Source organism: Leptinotarsa decemlineata, unplaced genomic scaffold (genome assembly GCF_025532065.1).
Source record: "Leptinotarsa decemlineata unplaced genomic scaffold, Ldec_3_MD MMD2_P_RNA_scaffold_2, whole genome shotgun sequence".
NCBI lineage: Eukaryota > Metazoa > Arthropoda > Insecta > Coleoptera > Chrysomelidae > Leptinotarsa > Leptinotarsa decemlineata.
The window spans coordinates 170,125-192,548 of record NW_027412529.1 but is presented as its reverse complement, the minus strand read 5'-3'; the positions used below and the strand labels follow the sequence as shown (position 1 = coordinate 192,548).

At 34.9% G+C, this 22,424-nt stretch overlaps 2 protein-coding genes across 5 annotated transcripts; both read left to right on the top strand.

Annotated features, from left to right (window-relative positions):
* Positions 1-1,147: 1,147 nt before the first annotated feature.
* LOC111503060 (pyrimidodiazepine synthase) lies at positions 1,148-13,821 on the top strand. 4 transcript variants are annotated; one of them, XM_023157273.2, is made up of 5 exons: positions 1,148-1,256; positions 1,564-1,596; positions 1,653-1,823; positions 12,428-12,735; positions 13,572-13,821. In XM_023157273.2, the coding sequence occupies exons 2-5, from the start codon at positions 1,572-1,574 to the stop codon at positions 13,794-13,796; spliced, it is 729 nt and encodes a 242-aa protein (XP_023013041.2). In that variant the 5' UTR covers positions 1,148-1,256; positions 1,564-1,571; the 3' UTR covers positions 13,797-13,821. The 4 variants fall into 4 exon arrangements, with proteins under 4 accessions (XP_023013041.2, XP_023013038.1, XP_023013040.2 ...); XM_023157270.2 differs by lacking the exons at positions 12,428-12,735; positions 13,572-13,821 and adding exons at positions 4,893-5,203; positions 7,065-7,425 and having other exon boundaries at positions 1,165-1,256; XM_023157272.2 differs by lacking the exon at positions 1,148-1,256 and having other exon boundaries at positions 1,280-1,596.
* Positions 13,822-15,961: 2,140 nt separating this feature from the next.
* LOC111503061 (uncharacterized) lies at positions 15,962-20,015 on the top strand. The gene is made up of 3 exons (XM_023157274.2): positions 15,962-16,103; positions 17,287-18,320; positions 19,064-20,015. Exons 2-3 carry the CDS (start codon positions 17,302-17,304, stop codon positions 19,965-19,967), a joined length of 1,923 nt encoding a protein of 640 aa, XP_023013042.2. The 5' UTR covers positions 15,962-16,103; positions 17,287-17,301; the 3' UTR covers positions 19,968-20,015.
* Positions 20,016-22,424: the final 2,409 nt, after the last annotated feature.

Below are 22,424 nucleotides of genomic sequence, written 5' to 3'. Positions count from 1 at the left end.
TTCAGTAATGTATTAAAAATCGAGGTCAGAAATTTACTGAATTTGCATAAATTTTACCAATGGAAAACTACCTATTACTTTAAGATTTTCCTAACTTGGACAGTGCTTGGGTTCAGATGAGGGGCATTAGATTATTTATTTTACGACAGGGGCTTCAGAGTCTATCTAATAATCAGGTACGAAAACAAGGTCCAAGCTCGTGTTAAATGTATACTAACTAACGCCCTCTGTTAAGCTTAATGGTAAATTAAGACACCAGTCCAAGATGGCTAAAAATACCGATTCGCGTTTGTAGAATGCTTTTGTTTAGTCAAAATCTCTCGACACGAGAAATGAGATTCATCAAACTTTGTACACTTGTTAATAGATGGGGCAAGAATCGTTTCCAAATGTAAATTTCGGTGTGGGATCTTTTTATTATATGAAGAATCATAAGTGCCGTAGATCGAATGTTTTCGTCAAAATATTTCACATAGGAAGGGATTCAAGTGCTTTCTATTCATTTTGCACCAGTCATTAGAATCAAGACGTAAAAAGTCCCAAGCAGTAGAAGCATTAATTTTCGATATGTTTACTTCAGATTCGTAAAAAAGAAGAATATAAATTGAAATAAATAAAGAAAATATCGAATTCAAAAGTGTTCCTAACATTACAGGATAACAATTTATGTAAATAGGACGTTTTCTAAAAATTTCACTATTACGCCACCTAGATTATTGTAGCGTAAGTATTTAACAGAAATGCTAGAACTTTTTTACTCTTTTGTAGACTCTCAAAGACCATTTCAGATGAATCTAAGGTGTTTCATAATGCATCACAGAGTAGTTACTATTCTGTGGTATAATGACGAAGAATATAAAAAAATGGAGAATAAAATTTAAGTCAAGTCATGAAATACTGAATACTTATATCATAGTATAAACAGACAATGGTATGAAGATATCTTTATACTATGCTTCTATGCAGTTTTTCAGCTGGACATATTCTCTAGTTTACAATATTGTTCTGACCTGTACATAAAAAAAATAGTTTTTTTCTCACTATCACAATTCATCCGAAGAGATTCCCAATTATTTATAATAATCTAAATGATTCAACAAAGTTCTTATTTCAATTATTTATTATTGATCAGATCTCATTCAACTATTAGTATACTCATCCATCACGAGATGTCACTTACTTCGTTATATATGGTATCGCCAATGATTTTTTCTGGATTTAGTTCCTAAAACCCCCTCCCAGAGACATCAATCTGAGTGAGTTTCATCGAATATATAATTAAAAATTCATTGAAGAATGGAAAATCCCAGATCATCCGTTACTTAAAAAATTTCCATTACTTTGTGCGACCGACACTATTTCATGTAATGCTTGCTTTATTCGATGAGGTTACATTTCACTGGATAAATTATCAGTTACTGTTTACAGTAATTGTTATCTTGTTTTTCCATTGTCCCTAATCGAATTCAAAACAAAAAACATAGCTCCTTTATTCTATTTTTATTATAAAAGGTCATTCAGATTCGAAACCTCTCTCCATTAACAATCGATTTGTTTTCTCAGGCTTCTAAATGTCGGAGATACATCTTTCTACAGGTGAGTGTATTTTTGATAAAAAATGACCGGTTTTTCACGCCTGGCTTCATATACAGGGTCGCAAGAACCTCCTAGAGTTGAGGGATTGCTGAGGGTGTACTCCAACAAATTTTGCCCGTTTGCTCAGAGAGTTTTGCTGGTGCTGAAAGCTAAGGAAATACCTCATGATATTGTGAATATAAACATATTCAACAAGCCTGAATGGTACTTCAATATACATTTGGAAGGTAAGAATGATGGGATTGACATTTTGCCTATTTGAATTTTGAGTAGTCTATGTTTACAAATACCATAATAAGTTGGGATTTAGTAAATGTTATTTGCATTATTGATTGAACTGTGATATGACGGATTTTGTTATTTTTATAAGGGGTTGAAATTGACCATATTCACGTAAAAAGTATTGCCCATGTTTCTGGTATTTTCGAGAGTTTCATGGTTGGCAACACTGATATTCGACGTATAATATCAAAAAGAAGACATGTGAAAACTTTGAATCTTACCGCGTTTAAATAATTTATTATTTTGTTCATATTGCATCTTTATCTTATGCAAGTGAAAGCTTTCTTTGTCTTTGCGGTTTCCGCATCAGCTTTTACATTACACTGGTTCCAGTTTCACTGTAATGTACGAAAATACGATTTGAAAGGCTTTGAAAATATACCCTAAAATGTGGTCTTTTGGATGTGAGTTACTAAAAGCTTAGTGCAAGGCCTCTTCTGTAATCTGGAATAAAGGACGTATTCAAAAAACACACTTTAATGTGAGATTTCTACTTTACGGTTTACAAAGCCGCGGCTTTGAAGTGTGTTTTTGAATAAGTTATAATTGATTTTCGTCAAGTAAGGTCGGTTCTATAATATTTTTGAAATAAATGCATATAAAACATTATTAAAACAAAATATTTTTCTTTCCATTTATTCATTTTACATATTTCATTGGTGCTTCAAAAATAGAATGGTAAACAAAGACCACTCGAATAAAAATAGATAAAATGTTTATAATTTTCTAACCTAATTCTTCTACGTAATATACGTCGAATATCAGTGTTGCCAATTATGAAACTCCCGAAAATACCAGAAATATGCGCAACCATTTTTACGTGAAAATCTTCAATTGGTAATCTCAACTCCATTGGTTTTTAACGTTGGTAAGATTGTGCCTTTCTAGAGATGACATCATAGAAACATTATTCTGTATTCTGTATATAACAGTTGATGGAAATTTGTCTCTGATTGTCATGGTGCCTCATTTGGAATGAGTCAGGGGATGAAATCTTATAAATCAATATTTTATTAAAAAATGTTTTAATCATTTTAGAACAGAAGGTTCTTAAGAATAAAATGAGAAGAGGCACCTTTCACTGAAACTGAAGCAGAGTCAGCTGTTATTAATTTTAATCTGATAATTGTCTGTTTCATTTAGAAAATGTTCATAAGTGTGGCACATTTATTTTAGTCATATTTGAAAGAAGATATTTGATTTTTGATACAGGGGTAGACCTTCATGGGCCGCACTTTTTGCAATACTTGGCCCGAGTAATAGCCTCAAACCCAGCCTACTGCGATCGATCCCGCGAAAAGGTCAAATTTTCGATATTTTGCTTCGCGTTGGAGATACCGAAATAAGTTATCTGAAAAGAGTTGTTTTTTGACCCTACACACCCAAAATTCGAAATCAGATTTTTTTTATTTTCATATTCGAGTCCGATTTTCAATAAATGGTTCCTAATAATTAAGAAGCTATAGAAACGATGAAATAATCAAAATCAACGAAATAAATGTATTCTTATTAAATATTAGGTTTTCCATTCACATTCCTACATTAATTCATTATTCTTCTTATTTAAAACCATTAATTGAAAATCGGACTTGAATATGACATAAATGTCTGTCGTATTTAATTCTCGACGTGAAGTTTCAAAAGTGAAATGTGATAATTTCGAATGAATACTTACTAGGTATGCAGTGGAATATAAAAACAGTTAATTTGTGAGTTTGTAAGGTTAACAGAGTATTAGTGGAGTTCACTATAGATTGAATTCTGGTCGAGTACAATTTTCATCGACTTAGGTAAGTTGGGATGAATGAATGAAGTGTACTCAAAAGTTTTTTAAGATTCAGGATTCATATACAATAGATGTTGTATCATTAATATGCTTCTGTAATTCACATCCGGGTTTTTGTTTGTTTTTTTTTACTTTTTCACCCGAGTCGATGTTAGCATTCTTTCTGGAATTGAATGTAGTTGTTCCTAGTGTTTTCTATCATTTATACAGTGTGACTCATTCAGATTGGGGAAACCCCAGTGAAAACCCTATTCATTGGCAGATTTCAACCATTTTTCATTGTCAAGTGAGAAACAAAATTTAAAATGTTCATTTCAATTTTCGGAGTACCTATACTATGATACTTCTTTGCATTACCGATTTCTTTAATGAAAAAATACTACGTCTCTGACAATAATTATTCATATTTTTTTTCAAATTCATCCATCAATTAATTGAGTGAGGTAACTACTACCGAACATGCTAAACATCTAAAACGAATGTACGAACATGAAAAATAAAAAATTGCTAATCACATGTACAGCTTTTCAAATCTAGGAAGAGACTTGGAGAATTTCTGCTCTCTCTCTCTTTCGCTGGTGAGGTACTAGTCTCTCCCTAGATTTGACAATATGTACGTAGCCTGTGAAATTTGAACATTCACCTTATTTTTTGAACACATATAAATATAGTAGTTGTGCATTGTTTACATACCAAAAAAATATTTTTTATTAGTTACATTTCCATTATTCTATTTTGGTTATTGGTTGTATATTAGGGTTAACCTATTCCAATAAAATTCTTCTTCATCCTCTTCTTCTTATAATTTAAAAATAACACTTCATGACTATCTGTCATCGACATTACGGTTTAAGGTTATGACGATGTTACCTGTCTATACAGGGTGTTATTTTGTGACTGTTAGTTTAGTGAGTTTTCCATTTTTAAGTTGTCATATCTTTGTTGTTGTTAAAGAAATGGTTGAAATATGTTAACGAATAAATTTTTCAGCGGTGTTTCCAATCTATTTTAATGTATGCTTTTCTATTATATTTTTACATTTTTAAAATACTGACTGATGTTATTTCATTCATCAACTGGATTTTGAATTTTGGTTTTGTTCTACACCTGCTTATTCCCCCAATACTTGATTTTTCATTTGCTATTGTAATTTTTCAGTGTATAAGTGTTGTATATATTTTTTATTCAATAATATCAAAATTATTCATAGCATCAATAATTTCTGCAGGGAAGGTTCCAGTTCTTCTTGATGGATCAAGTATAATACTCGAAAGCCTGGATATTTGTGAGTATCTAGAAGAAAAATACCCCCATCAACACCCTCTGTACCCCTCTGATCCTGAAACAAAGAATAAAGACCGAGAGTTGATTCAGAAAATTGAGGCTTCCTCTTCGCTTTATATGAGATGTTGCTTTGGAAAGGACGATAAGACGTCACCAGAGGAATGGGCCAAGCTGTTTGTAGAAGCTCTCCAAGATTTCGAGGATGAACTTGAAAAAAGGGGGACCAGGTTTTTTGGAGGAGAGAAACCTGGAATGGTATGCATTATTTTTTGTTGCTGTTTTTGGGTATTCAATCTTTCACAATCTGAAAAATGAACAAAGCTGAATCGATAGCAGATTCTCTGCAAAAAATACCTTCCAAAGAAGATGGTGTGTATTATGTTACACATGTTTCAAACCTTTTTCTTACAACATGAGTCATTCAACCATTTTCATTGTCCCCTTGTATTTTTTTTGTATCAGTATTCAGGTTAACAGTATGTGTGATTGATGACTTGTTTACTTTATGGTAATTAATGATCACTTAAATGAAATGAATAAAAACACTTTTGTCTAAATACCACTGGCAGATTTTATTTATACGACCGGTTTCGGTTTGACCACACTATCAAGTATAAAACTCACTTGATAATGGGGTGAAACCCGAAACCGGTCGAATAAATGAAATTTACTAGTGGTATTTAGACAAAAGTGTTTTCATTCATTTCATTTAAAAAGTCAACATTGTTTGCAGTACGACCTTTAAACTGAGGACTGCTTATTTAATTCGAGATATCAATCGTTTAGATAGTAAATATGTAAAATTCCCTCAACTTTCTTGTATTTGAGAAGAAAATATTTGAAATAAATATGTTCCTTCAAAAACAAAATAACAGATAATAAATTTTATTATGGAAAAATAATACGGACTAAATTCAGATTGTTCTTATTTTTCCTTATTTATTTCTTCAGTCTTCCATATTATCTAAACATAAGTACGCCATAAATCTTCACAACGGTTCTTGTTCTGATCTTTTTTCTTGTGGATAGACCACAGTGATTTAATTTAAAATGAAAAAGACATATTTTCAGGAGATACTAGTTTTTTGGTAAAAAACTGTCTACTTCTCCGGCAATAAATGATAAATATTACGAACTTCCAAAGAAAGAAAATATTTTTCAGGTAAAAATTAGAAGAAAAAACCCTTTAGAAACAACTACTTTCATATGAACATTGAATAACATGAAAGTATAAAGTGTTTGTTTGTATCTGATTAAAACTCTGCATGATCTTCATATCTTCATGAAGAGATGATTGTTTATATGTATTGCCACTATGACAAAAGTAAAGGTGTCTCTTCCAGTGACATGAAGTCGCAATGCTATGACGTAAATGAATGCTTCATCTTGTAATTTCATCTAAAACGGTGCTAATAAGAAGATGAGACATATCTTCATGAGACATATCTTCTACATGAGACACATTTTCTACATGAGACATATTTTTATGAGACATATCTTCTCCATGAGGCACATTTTCTGCATGAGACATATTTTTATGAGACATATCTTCTACATGAGACATATTTTTATGAGACATATCTTCTACATGAGACATATTTTCTACATGAGACATATTTTTATGAGACATATCTTCTACATGAGACATATTTTTATGAGTCATATCTTCTACATGAGACATATTTTTATGAGGCATATCTTCTACATGAGACATGTTTTTATGAGACATATCTTCTACATGAGACACATTTTCTACATGAGACATATCTTCTCATGAGACATATCTTCTACGTGAGGCATATCTTCTACTTGACATATCTTCTACATGAGATATACCTTCATGAGACATATCTCCTACATGAGTCATATCTTCTACATGACATATACTCTACATGGCATATCTTCTACATGATACATATTCAATATCTTTGCAGTACCATTTTCCCGACTTTTTTCACAAATACCTATATTTCAGGCTAACTAAGAATTGTAGGGTGATGCTAAATAGCCTCATGGATGTGTTGCATAGACAGACAAAATTTTTCAAATCCGGCATTCGAAACAAATAAAACAATTCTTCAACTTCACCATATTAGTATCGATATTCCAATTTCAGCTGGACTACATGTTGTGGCCTTGGGAAGAACGCTCTGGCTGCGTGTCGCTGAGGCTGGGAAAGGAATTGCCACTTGGTGAGGACGACCTTCCCCGACTCAGAAAGTGGAAGGAGGAAATGAAGGAGCACCCACTTTGTGCTGAGCTTTTCATCAGTGCAGAGAGATTCTGGAAGGTGGGACTGTGCAAGTTGTTGGGTCGTGAACCTCCATTTGATGAAGCTTAAAAAATGAATATGTACATGATTCGTTTTTAATTTTAATCCTATCCTAAAGTATTATTGGATAGATTGACACCTTCGATAACGACTGTGGCTAAATTGAATGTAGCGATACTTAATAAAATGATTATAAATCACCTCATTTGAGAACACTTAATGACCTACATTTAATTTTGGTAAGTTCATTCAAAAATTCAATGTTCAATATCGGTTTACATTCCTTATGGAAATCAATCCAAAACGAAAATATAAAATGTATAATCAATTTGTATATACCATCTTCACATAAATATAAATTACGTACCCTCATTATTTCGGTCAAAAATAAGGTCAAACATTAAAATCTGACTTTCAAAAATAATACTGACCAACACGACAATTCGACAAGATACTCAGACAATCTAAAAGTAATGAGATTGAAAACAAATGAAGGAAAAAGTTCGATTTACACACATCGGAAAAGTCTAGGGATATTTTTAAAAATGGCAATAATTTTTTTTTTATCGCTTTAGGGAAAAAAAGTTGACGGGTGATTATTAAACGAATGTAACTTACAACAAAAAAATATGGCTCTTCTTTGGCACCCCGAAAAAAAATCATAATACAAAAAAAATTGGAATCAGTACAAAATGTGGCCTCCACGCTGGTTTATTACGGCCCTGCATCTATCGTGCATCAACAAAATGAGATTGTCAATGTCTTGTTGAGGTACATTTGCTCATTCAGCGATTAAAAGCTCTCTCAATTGAAACGTTGTGTGAATGTTCCCCATATGCGGAGTAATTCTTCGTGGAAGCATGTCCCACACATGCTCGATGGGATTCAGGTCCGGTGATTGTGCTGGCCATGGCAATACATCAACTCCTTCGTTGGTGAGCCAGTCAGTCACTAGACGCGCGACATGTGGACGAGCATTATCGTGCATTAGGTGGAAGTTTTCACCAACAGCACCAGCAAACGGACGGACGATAGGTAGAAGAATGGTGTCGAGGTACTGTCGAGCTGTGAGGGAGCGATTTGGAAAAACGAGATCGGTTCTGCCGCCGATCATGATTCCGCCCTATAGCATTACTGTACCACCTCTGTATGTGTGGACTTCCTGGACGTGTCTCAAACGTTCATTATTTCCAGGTCGTCTCCACAGTCTTACTCGACGAGAATCTGGATGAAATCCAAATCTGGATTCGTCTGTAAACAAAACTGTGGCCCAATCATTTGCATCCCAGTTTTGATGTTCTTGACACCACTCTAATCTTCTACCGCGATTGCCTCTCGACAAAGGTGGACATCTAAGTGGCCTTCTGTTGTGTGGAGATCTGCTTCATGCAGTCGATTTCTGACAGTATCACGACCAATGGTTACCTGGTGCGTCTGCTGCAACACATTAACCAATTCAGGTGCTGTGATTGTCGGTTGTCTTCTTGCGGTCAAGACCAAAAATCGGTCTTGAACTGCAGTTGTAGCGCGTCTTCGCCCTGGATGTTGTTCGGCTGGACTGCCAGTTTCACGGAAACGTCGCCACGATCGACTGATAACACTTTGGGAGACCCCCAAACGAAGAACAACATCATTTTGTCGCATGCCACCTTGAAGAAGCCCTACAGCTCTATTCATCTCAGCCAATGGTAAGTGATGGCGTTCCATGTTAAAGCACAATATTTCCAGTTTAATTGCTGAGCAAGAACTGCATAGAATGTACAAACTCGACACTTTCAGATCATTCATTTTAGCCGAAAACCTACAGTTTGTAAAAAACTTGATAAAAGATTAGTTACCGTTTTTGCAGGCTTTGTTCAACCCATAGAAATCTACAGGGTGGTCGACTGTACCAATTTAATCGAAATTAAACGACCTCGTGCATTTATTTTTATGATATTTAGTATGTTATAAAAATATCCCTAGACTTTTCCGATGTGTGTATTATAAAGGTATCAAGTTTTCAAATGAGCTACCAAATGCTTCAAAACATTTAATAAACAAAATTTTCGAATGAATTCGAAAAACGTGTATTGCTTTGGAACTGTATATATAATTATTCCTTTATTTATTCACTTATTTATTCTCTGATATGTATATTCATGTGTACAATGTTGATAGTCATGTTTTTCTGTATGGAGAGTTCTTGTCTTAAGTGCGGTATCTATGTTTATTCTGTGGGCCGTTTTTATTGTTTGTAAAATTTCATTAATGACATGTCTGATATTTAAAATGATCCACGAGACAAATGAAATGAATATATTATATGAAACTTAGGTGTTAATATGTCAGCTGTTGCTGAAAGAATGTAAACTTTGGCCCTGGTATGCAGGTTTCTCCCCTTACGTTTCGTTTACAACGACGGTAGGTATTATAAAAGATGATTGAATCAATGGATGCTACGTTCTACTTGTAACATATAACTATGAGAACAATACTCCAATCATCTTGAAGAACAATTCGTTCGGGCCAGTCTCGACACCCTACACAGTAGATTAATGGACTGACACCTCTCAGAAAACAACTACTCCCCTGGCTAATACAACGAAGGGCGTTGGATTATATCCGACAGGTGTCAGTGCAGGATTCTTCACAGAAGTTATTCTTGCATATGCTGTTGGCGATACAACTGCCGCAATTGAATTTCAATTATTGGAACACACTTGCAGACGGGTCAGTGCAAGGTACTGTATATCTGTTAAAATCTGTTTTTCCGTTAATCAGCTATGCCCCCATACGAACGACAACTATCAGAAGTTGAAAAACTTGTTCGAACTAAGGACTAACGAGGTCTTACCTTTTAACGTGTGATTACTGCACTGACACCTGTCGGATATAATCCAACGCCCTTCGTGGTATTAGCCAGGGGAGTAGTTGTTTTTTTGACAGGTGTCAGTCCATTAACCTACTGTGTAGGGTGTCGAGACTGACCTGAACGAATTTTTCTTTAAGACGATTTGATTTATAGCCAGTTTTCAAGTATGCCCACTGACTATAAGTGAAAAACAATACTCCAGTCATTTTAGTAAGTTTACACTCGTATAAAATTGTTTTTAACGTCATAAAAGTTGTCTCAAAACCTACATTGCAAAATATGCAGTATCCACTTTCGCAAATGGAATATACAGAGTGTTTGTTTCTCGTATTCTATCCATGAATATCTTTGTTCAATTCGAAAAACGACCTTTTTCCAAAAATATAAACAGCTATATCAAAAATATACATACATGGAAGAGGTAAAAAATCTGTTTAAAATCTGTTTTTCCGTTAACCAGCTGTCGCACCCCTACGAACGACAACCCTCAGAAGCCGAAACTTGTGCGAGAAAGGATTAACGAGGTCTTACCTTTTAACGTGTGATTCCTAACACGGGTTGGACGATAGCAAGTGAAGATCGATCGTTCAGACTAGGGCTTGAACCACCGACCAACACGGCAGTCAATTCGAGTGAGTGGACAAATCACCCACGTCGAACCGCTTGGCTACCGACCGACCTTCCTTACATTTTCAAAATAGGTTTACATGAGTCCCTAAATGGAATATGTATATAACGCAATATACGTTTTTGACTGAGGTGAAATTTTCTCAGAGACATATACCATACCTGAGCCTTGAGTCAATTTGAGTGTAGCAAATTGCCAAAAACTGTTGAGAAAATATCGAAGATTCAAGAGAAGAAAATTCAGGGAATTCAATTTGTCCATTAGTTCATTACAATGGATTTTCCAACTTGAAAATTCATCTAAATATACCCCAAGAAATCTGACAGATTCTTGAATGTATGTCAAAATTGTCCAATCCACTTTAAAATCTAGATTTTGCATTGGCTTCTTACGATTGTGAAACGTACTACCACTGTTTTTTCCGTATTGAAAAATAAAGAACGTTCATTGAAAAAGTTTGATATACCATTCATTTAGCATTTAATAAAGGTGAAGACAACACCAATGGTAAATCATCTGCGTAGGCAGAGTGATGACAACTTTTCAAAATGCAATCAATCTGATTGATGTACAAAATAAACAACACGGGTCCCAAGACGGAACCTTGTGGGACACCCATATCGACATTCAGATTTTCTATTATATTTTGTATTATTAAAGTTTATTCATAAAGATATATATTACCGTATCGTATAGATACTACCCATAATGCCTTAACCAAGTTTGAAGTTGATAATAAACATGATTGAAATGTTTGTGAGCTGCTACACTTATTGGTGGAATATTTGATAGCAGCACAGTGTGCTTAGGTTTATTCAGCTTTGTTGACTTGACGTATTGTTGTGCATAATGATCGTCCACAGATTCTGGAGCATTATAGACTGCAAACAAGATTTGAATTCCATTCTCAAATAATCTTTGAAGCGGATATTTTTCTTCTTCAAATGCTGCTGCAAGTTGATAATTATTGAAAGACATCATTATTTATAATGTAATGGTTGATAAGCAATGAAAATTATTAATAATTATTTATTTTTCAATAATTATTAATCTTTATATGGCTTAGTTGACCGTAAATGTTGCTCTACCGCGAGCTCTCCGCCCTCAAAGTATAAAACAATTTTTTTAACAAAAGTTGCAGGGAATTTAATTCTCTAACGGTATCAATACAAATAGCATAAAACCCATAGGAAACGAGATATTTGCAAAAAAATGTGCAACAAATCGATTTTTATGACCTTTGACGTTAAATTTCTATAGTTGCGTACACCCTACCATATGTAGGTTTTGAGACAACTGTTAGGATTTCAAAATACAATTTTTTACGAGTTTATAGCTGGGTATCTCAAATTTTGAGGTGAACTTACTAAGATGACTGGACTATTATTCTCACAGTTATATGGTGCAAGTAGAACACAGCATCCATTGCCTCTATCATGTTTTTAATACCTACCGTCGTTGTAAACGAAACGTAAGGGAAGAAACCTGCATACCAGGGCCAAAGTTTCCATTCTTTGGAAATCCTAATTTTTCAAAAGAGCTATTTTGAAAAATTAGGATTAAACATTGCTTTTCTTGTCTCTTCCCTCTTCCCCTTTGATATCTACCGCAGTTATAAACGAAACTGAGCCAAAACACCCGAAGACAACGATCGACTTGAACGCGAAAAATTTTTTCAGAATTAGGTTTTCACATTCTCGAAATTGATTATAACAATGTCCGCAGGAAAAGTTCCCGCTCTCCTGGATGGATCGAAAATAATAATCGAAAGCCTGGACATCTGCGAGTACATCGAAGAAACGTACCCAGAACGCCCTCTGTACCCCTCCGATCCCGAAACGAAGAACAAAGACAAGGAACTGATTCAGAAAATCGGGCCAGCTTCTTCGCTGTATTTGAAATGTTGCTTCACGAAAGACGAAAAGACATCGGCAGAGGAGTGGGTGAAGTTATTTGTAGACGCTCTCAAAGATTTTGAAGATGAACTTGGAAAGAGGGGTACCAAGTTTTTCGGAGGAGAAAAACCTGGAATGGTATGTGTTGCTAGTATGCATCTCAGTAAGCTTATCAGTCTTCAAGAATTTTACCTATTTGTCAGATTAAATCAAGTTTATTCATCACCTAAGTATTATTAATGTATATCATCTGAACTTATTGGACTAGTTACAACAAAACCTACAAGCTATAACGATACAAATAAAATAAAGTATGAATTTAAAGAACAAAGAACTATTTTCAGGACATAAATGGAAGAACTATTATAACAGCATTGTTGTTATAACAGTATTGATAAAATTTTATTTTATTATTCAATATACTTGCTTTCAAGGGCGATAAAACGATAATAGCGGTCATACAATTTTTCGATACCATTTTTGTAGTATGATTTATCTTTAGCCTCTAGCGAGCATTCTCTTGAGGTCTGAGAACAGGAAAAAATCGCTGGGGGTCAGATCTGGAGAATACGGCGGATATGGAAGCAATTCAAAGCTCAATTCATGCAATTTTGCCATCGTTTTCATTGATTTGTGACACCATAAATCATTTACATGACATGAGCTGAGTCCAATGGTAGTCATAAACATAGGATAAATATAAAAGTTTGGATAGTTTGTTATTTACACATAATGACATTAAGTAGGTAATCAATGGAGCATGTACAAACAAATATAAATCAAGAGCCATATGCCAATGATTCACAAAACTTGTTGAAGATATAAAATGCCAAGAGCTGTATGCCAACTCTTCAGAAAACTTGTTGAAAATATAAAATAAAATGTACATATAAAACATATTAAAAGTGTGGAAATTTTAGTTATTGAAGCCTTGATATTGTTTGTTCAGATTCCAAAACATTCTATTGTTTCAGTTGGACTTCATGTTGTGGCCTTGGGCTGAACGTTCTGGCTGTGTTTCCTTAAAACTTGGTAAAACACTGCCGCTTGGCGAGGACGATTTGCCTAGGCTTAGAATGTGGAAAACGGAAATGAAAAAATACCCGGTTTGTGCTGAGCTTTTCATCAGTTCGGAAAGATTTTGGAAAGTAGCACAGTGCAAGCTGTTAGGTCGTGAACCACCATTTGATGAAGCCTAAAAATAAACGTTGTTAGTATAGATAATTGGACTATCTTTTATTTCATGTAGCTTTTTTCATCTACAAACATTGTACAAGTTACAAAACGTATTTTTTCCAAATCAGACTGATTATATTTGTCTTTTTTCGAGGAATTATTGATCAAGGTTTTCAAGGATCCATCAATTTTTTCCAGGATTTTGTTTTCAATTTAAAAAATTCAACTCTTTTGAAACAATTAAATTTTGACTTTCATTTAGAATTTTTGATACCCGAATTGATGTTAGGGATGATTTTTTCAAGTGTGTAAGAAGACATCATAAGGAATATGTTATAAAAAATTCTGGAAAACCCACCGGAAAACAGAAAAAAAAAATAGGGAAAAAATAAGAAAACATAAAAAACTCGTACCTAACAAAAAATATAACATTAATTTTGATAACCAAAGCTTAATATGCATGGAATCTAATTTTTGACAGTATGGTTTGACTGCTCTTTGTATCGACTTTTTATTTTCTTCTAGTTGTGGCTTTTGACCATCAAAAACCCAGTCTTTGAATATATTAATTTGTTGAATATTTTTACTACTTTTTCATTTATCTCTCTTTTAGTATTCTTAAGGTGAATTTCCATCAAATGCAATCGCTTGCGACTAGTTTCGTTTTCAAAAACAGAAACAAAAAACTTGTTTTTAGTTCCTAAAACAAACACGAAACTCAAATTCCTTCAGAATATAGATGCATTTCAATTTTCATCCACACTCTTATGTTTTCGTTTATTCTTATCTACTCAATGTCAATATATTGTTATTAGATCTCCTTTTCTTCAATAAGTATTGCGGTGTTATACAGGATTCTTTCAATTTTCCACCAAAATAATGCGTATTCCAAAAACACTTTATTGTGAGATTTTCACTAAATTGTTTTACAAAAACGCAACACGTGTTTCGCCATACAATGGCTTCATCTGGCGTGTCTTTCAAAATAATGCTTTAATCTTATCTCTGTCAACATTTTTTCTATATCTATCACTCTCTACGTTAAATATTGGGTAACAATGACTGACGAAATAAGTTTATACAGTATCACATATAAAGTCCGCAGCATATGGACGTTTTTTTCTATTGATATAGATTTATCAAAAGTTTAATTCTGCAATAAATTTGTGTTACAATGTCGAAGAATCTTTAGATTTGAATGTATAAGCTGCTTTTTCTTCAGTTTGTGTGACTAGTCTGATAAATATTGTACCAGTAATGTATATGTTATATGTGTATGATATTTTAATGATGAATAAATTCTATTCTACCGATTCGAACGAATCGGCAACAACAAAAACGAACTTCTGGAGATGCATTTATTTTTTTCCTGGTAACAGGCCAATGCGAGTATTTTCTGGGCAAGATATGGCTTCGGAGTTTCGTACTCATCAAAATTATGACATTTGAATCATGTTTTGTTCGAATCGCTAGAGAGAAAGATTCGAAAAATTAAAAAAATCGAAAAAAGTCGACAGTAGAGATTTCTAATGTGGAGAAAAGGTATCAATTCGAAATTTGTGAAACTTTTTTCTTTGGCACAACCGATTTTTTGACTACTATCGAAAAAAAGTCAAATTCTATAGTTTTAAAGTAGCATGTGATGAAAAGAAAGATGATGTATACTTTACTCATTTATCAAACACAGATTTACTGCATAATAAAATTTTGAACAGATCTGCTGACTTTATGTGTGACACTGTAGAAATTTAGTAGATATAATATACCACCTCTACAATATATCTCACGTCCTTCATTTTTTTAATGTTTTCAAAAACATAACCACCAGATTTTTTCTGGTCAACAAAAGTGAATACATGTTTTGTGTTTTTTGGAACTAGTTTTATGCTGGTTTCGAAGATATTTTGGCTCCAAAAGAATTTATGATGCACTGTTTGGAACCTTTGGTGTAGTAATGAATATTACTGGAGTTCTTTCCCAACACCAAATCGTTATTTTCAACACCTCGACTTGATTTGGTGTTGGGAAAGAACTCCAGTAATATTCCAAAAGAATTAATGTTTTATCAGAATTTTTTAAGAATGCATTATCGATGTCCAAATAATTTGTATTGTGGGATGATAGAGCAGAACTAATTCACTACAAAAGTTTTATTTTGGTTGTTTGCTAATAGATCTTGCACAAATGCATTGTTCGTTTATCTTTATAACAACAAATAATAAAATTTTGATAAAATTGTATAACATGTCACGCGAAGATCATAACATTATTGCATATTTGTTAGGTGTGTTCCAAAATTAGAAGAGTTGTCATTTAATACGCAACAATAGGTAGGTGTTCAAATTATATTTTATCAATCAATTAATTCTCACCACATATTTTTACTAGATCCCTTCAAATCTCGAGAAAAAATAATTGAATTATTAATATTGTATACCTATATAGTAAATTTATTTATTTTTTTATTTCATATTATGTCGAGCAGTGTATGTTTTGGGTTTATTCTATGCCAAAACTTCCAGTATTCTTTTAATTTATTTCTGAAATCGATAAAAATTAAATGAAAATTTCTAATAGTCTCTATCTTACTATTGTTGATTTTTAAAATGGAATGTCCAGTGGAAGAAACTTTTAGCTTCAAGTTACATTAGGAAATAGCATTGTAATTTTGTAACGCCTACCATTCTAGCGACCGTGAAGACTTTGCAAAGTTAAGTTTTCATAAGCTTTACTTTTTTCGGTACATTCACAAATAGTCCAATCAATCTAGACTTCGGTGAATATAAAAGGTCGGATGTTATGTTTCTAAATTTTAATTGGTGTCTTGGTACCCCAATATAGGGACAACTTTTGGGGGCCTAAAAACCTCGAAATTTTGGGACTTTTTTCAGTTTTTCGCTTTTACAGAAACCTAGAAAGGGCTTTGAACAGTTAAGAAAGAGCGTTGAATCGTCTGTTGAAATACTTGGTATTAGCCTATTGATTTTTTTGAGGGAAAATTCATGCTCTATTACTTTCATAGTATGACTTTTTTCTATTGGAGTGAATGTTTTGAAGTTACAGCTCTTCAAAGTGGCGGAAATGGATTTTTCGAAAAAGTTAAGAAAAAATGACGTTTTTCAACGACCAATTGCTCCCAGTCGGCCGAACTTATTTTAATGTTCCATAGAGCATTCGACGCAGAATTTAATTCACTTAAATGTAGAAACAACTATTTTTTCTGTGGGAGGTTTCCTCAACGAGTTGTGAACAAAAAATTGTAAAAGGGGCAGTTTTTAGGCCCCCAAAACGTGCCCCGACAAAAAATTTTGTTGGATTCGCTTAGTTTCCCATTATTGGGGTGCCAAGACACCAATTAAACTTTAGACTCGTAACACCCGACCTTTTGTAGGCAAACACCCCTTCTAATGTCTAGATTGACTGAACTAAAAACGATTCAACTTGTTTGGAATAGACGACACGTTACAACCAAAAGTGAACAACCAAGCAAAATCATAATTTCTCCAATTACAGCAACCCTTTTGGAAAATGAAATTCAATACTTTGAAACTGGATATTTTATGTTACGTGGTACTTTTCCTAGTATGCACTGGACTGGTCCTATTCGTGGACGTTATCCTAGTCAACTTAGACAACTTAAAATCGAACATAACGATGCAGAATCAACCTATCAACAAAAAATCCTTCGATTTCCTCATTGAGACAGTAGGATGCAGAATACCATTCATGAAACCGTATGACAACAGCATTAAACAATTCATAACAGCCCCGAAAATGCCGATATGCAACAAAGGGATTCCACCACTGTTTCAAGCGAACCTCACGACGATCTTTCTCGACAACTCTTCTTTGCCCGCTTACAATATTTCGGATCAAAACCAGTTGCAGTGCTGTTACAAGGCATTTTGGAGGAGAGAGCCTAAGGAAGATGAGAACGACAACAAAATCCAGTACTCCGACAGCTGCTATGGTTTCAATAACAGCATCAAGATAGAGGAGGAATTTATCGAAGTTAGCTGTAAGTACAGGAACGCCGGCATATACATAGACATGTTCTCGTTCGTTCCTCTGAAGAACACGACCAATACCACCAGACCAAAGACCCCGAGCGTTCTTGTTGTAGGCCTGGACGCTGTCTCTAGATTGAACCTTCATCGACAAATGCCGCAGACCGTCGGGGTTTTACAGACAATGGGAGCGGTGGAACTCCTCGGTTACAACAAAGTTGGCGACAACACATTCCCTAACCTCATCCCAGTCCTCACTGGGATGACTGAGGAAGAACTTGTAGCCTCCTGCTGGCCCAGTTCTGAACACCATTTCGACAACTGCTCTTTCGTCTGGAAGGAGTACAAGAGAAGGGGATACACGACGGCCTATGGGGAGGACGCTTCGTGGATGGGCTTATTCAATTACGCGAGGAGAGGGTTTCAGAAGCAGACTGTCGATTATGCTTATAATTACTTCAACAGGTGGAGCGAGGAGAAAATAGGAAACTCGCACAATATGAACGTCAATGAGTGTGTCGGGGGAAGATTAGTTTACAGGTAATCGGTTGAGTTTTTATATTATGCAAAAGCCAGTTTCGGGCTCCTCGAACCATACACATTTTTCCATGTCATGATTATAGTCTAGAAGTTTCTGAATGTTTCCATAGATGTGTTGGAGTGTTCGGGAAGAAATTGTTGAATAAAATGAGATTCGTAATATTAATATTGAACTGTTGATCTTTACAAATAAATTGAACGATAATAGATTTTTTCAAAAATAGAAAATCCAGATTATTCACCACTTGGTAGCTTTCTGGTCTTAGATTGAATTACGGTGAATGCTTTCATTTTCAAATAGCATTGTTGTTTCTCGAAATTAGACACTTGCCACACAGGCACACGATATCATCGATAAAATATTTCCAAAGAACTTCAGCAAAGTCGACATTATTGTCAAGAAGCATAAGGCATATCCATTTCGAATATTAGATTCAAATGTCTCATGTACTTTTGCTTACAGCATTGAAAATGTAAATAAATTTCATTTAAAAAAGAGACACATAATTCTACTGTACAAAATACTTTTGATCGACAGGAATATTGGAAATATAAATATCCATTTTTTTTCAATTGCCTTGAAAAACCGCGAACTATTTTCACACCATCTTATCACTCTGTTTCAATTGAAACATCAAAATAAATCTTTGCGATAACAATGAATTATCATAATTGTTTTTTCTGCTTTCAAACCTACTTTTATCTCTAAACTAAATTTGCTTAAATCCATTTAATATTTACAGAGATTTGCTAGAGTATATCAATAAATTCGCGACAGTCATGGACCTAAATAACCTCCCCTACTTCGGTTTCTTCTGGGGAGCCAGCATTTCTCACGATTACCTCAATCAGCCCAAACTGGCTGATCCTATCTACAGGTCCTTCTTCAGGAGCCTCAAGGATGAAGGACACCTGGAAAACACCGTTTTGATCTTCATGAGCGACCACGGCATTAGATGGGGTGGAATACGCCAAACCTTCCAAGGGCGGATGGAAGAGAGACTGCCCTTCGTCTTTATCCTCCTGCCTGACTGGTACAAGAGCCAGCAACCGATGGGATACCGGAACCTCAGAAAGAATTCGAAAAGGCTTACCACTCCTTTCGACTTGCACGAAACCTTGGTGGATTTGACAGATCCATACGAGTTGAAGGAAGATTCATGGAATAGAGAAGAGCAGCATAGAGGCATCAGCCTTTTCAGGTCGATAAGAGAGAACAGAACTTGCGGCGAGGCAGGAATCGTGCCCCATTGGTGCACCTGCCAGCGAAGCACCGAAATCGGCGTTGATATGCCAGAAGTGCTGAAAGCGGCATCCTTTGCTGTGGAGAACATGAACCAGCAGTTAGTAGGCTATGCCCAGTGCTCCCGCTTGACGCTAGATCTTGTGCTCAATGCTCGGTTGATGACGTATGACGGAAAAATAACCGAAGATGATGATAAAACCGAAGACTACATGCTGACGGTGAGGACTTTACCAGGAGAAGGTGTTTTTGAAGTTACTCTGAGATATAACACCAACTCGACGGGTAACTATTCCATTGTCGGTACGATAAGTAGATTGAATCTTTACGGGAAGCAGAGTTCTTGTATAACAGACTTTCATTTGAAACTCTATTGTTTCTGTAAAAGTTTTCTTCGGTTATAAAATATATGTCTTTGTGTATGAAACAATAAAATCAAGAAGTTGTTGGTTTCCTAATGTTTCATTTCATTATTATATTAGTAGGGTTTGTTTGAAAGTGGTTGACAAGAAGTTGTTGGTTTCCTAATGTTTTACTTTATTATTATATTAGTAGGGTTTGTTTGAAGGTGGCTGACAATGTTTCGTGGTGTATTTCATCAGTTACGACTTCCATTGTTTGATATAATATAAATTGATTTGAAATCCCTGAAATTACTAGGATGCTGTGTACGAAACTGCTCCTTTCAACTGAAGGACGAACTCTTTACGCAAGATGAGGGACTGGCAATGGGATCGCCACTTTCACAGGTTATAGCCAATATATATAAGGAGTGGTTTGAAACTCTGGCCATTGAAGAAGCCCCGAGTCTGGTTGAGATACGTCGCCGACACCTTCATAATTTGGAACCATGGGAATGCAAAACTAGACACTTTCCTGAAGCACATCAACAACGTAAGTCCTTTCGAATTTAGACGTATTGGTGATGAGGACCGACACTAAATGGGAAACATCTGTATATCGAAAACCCACTTACACAGGACAGTATCTGAACTAGAAATCCAACCATCATCAATCGACTAAGAGATGAATCATCAAGACTATACTAGACCATGCTTTCGGGCTCTGTAATACAAAGGAAGGTCTCGAAAGGGAACTAGGCATCTTCAAAAACGACCTTCAACGGAATGGTTACTCCAGAGTGATGGTAGAACAGGCTTTAGCTAGAAGATAGCAAGAGTTCCACAAGGAAGAGAAGCCGCCACAACCAGTACTTGTACTTCCCTACATCAGAGGATTTTCGGAAAGGATACAATGGATTGGGTCCAAGTTTAACATCAGGACCTGCTTCAGATCTGGGAACACTATCCTTAGCAGCCTTACAAAAACCAAGCCACCAAACGCGGACTGCGATTCCAAGAATTACATTTACCGGATACGCTGCGAGTGCGGAGAATCATACATCGGTGAAACTAAGAGGCCATTGAAATATCGCACTGCTGAGCACAAGAAACACACACAGCTAGGAAAAACTAGCAAATCCGGAATAGCAGAGCATGTTTGGATTCATCAACATAACATCAAGTGGGCTCAAGCTGAAATCATCCACAGAGGAACACTGGTTTAGGAGAAAATTCAAAGAAGCCGCCTATATGTTGTCCAACAACGCATTTAGTCAAGCTAGCGTAGAGATGCGTAACATATGGAAACCTCTAATCAAGCGAAAAACGACCAACCCCCGCCAAACGGTTATCTCCCGCTTAAACCAATGAAGCAGAGAGAAGGAAGAGGGGATAGGTGAAAGCACTTGAAAGACCTATAAATAGTCAGCTAACGGAGGAATCAGTCCAGTCATCACCTGAAGACGATTGTGGATACTAACAATCGAAACTTCATGACGTAACTTGGTTTGGAAGCTTTTAATTTTTCATTTTTGTTAATAATTTTTAATTTTCAGCTTTTATTAAAACAAGGATAAAAATTAAAATAGAAACAGCGCTCCGGGGCGACTTCATTGATTCCAGTGGCGCATTTGCTTTTTCAGCTGCAGGAAAACCCGAAAAAACCTGCAGCACCACATCATCTGGAGATCTTGATCTAACAATGTCCTCTCTTATAAAACAAAATGTAGGGTGTCTCCTGCAGCTGAAAAAGCAAATGCGCCACTGGAATCAATGAAGTCGCCCCAGAGCGCCAATTGATTTTTATCGTTGTTTTTATTTTATTTTTATCGTTGTTTTAATAAAAGCTTTTATTAATATTTCAATTTTTTATTTTTTTGGTTGTTGCTTTATGGTGGTATGGTTGCTGCTTTATTTTTTTATTTCTTTGTAATTTCAGTTTTTCGTTTAATAAAATTGTTATTTTTCGGTTAATCTTCCTAATTTTTTTCAGGGATTTCAAATCAATTTATATTATATTAGACAATGGAAGTCCGAACTGATGAAATATATTAGTAGGGTATTAATTTCTTTTGGAAAAATTCCAAACTTGAAATTCACGTAAAATATTCAACTTTTTCGCTTCCTATAAGAATTGTCACAACAATTAGGTGTATGATTGATTGCAATTAAAATTGAACCAGAATGATTTTAAATACTTTGAAGTTCACGTGAAACAGTCACTGAGCGAAATTTCAATTTAGAATCAAGGAGAAATTACACTGAATTTGAAGTTCAACAGAGAATTCATTAGCGGATATTTTGAAAGTAAAAATATTGAAACTAGTTTCCCTGCTATTCTTTGCATCAACTCTGAGTAATGCTTGTTTGTTTTGGACAAATGGAGAATCAGTTTTCTATCGATTTCCTATATGCTTTTCCACGAGTAATTTTATAACTACTTTTCATAACAATAAAAACGACAACAGTTATAAAATTTGTGACAAGTATGTTTTATAAAACTCGGTGTTACAGAGCCCT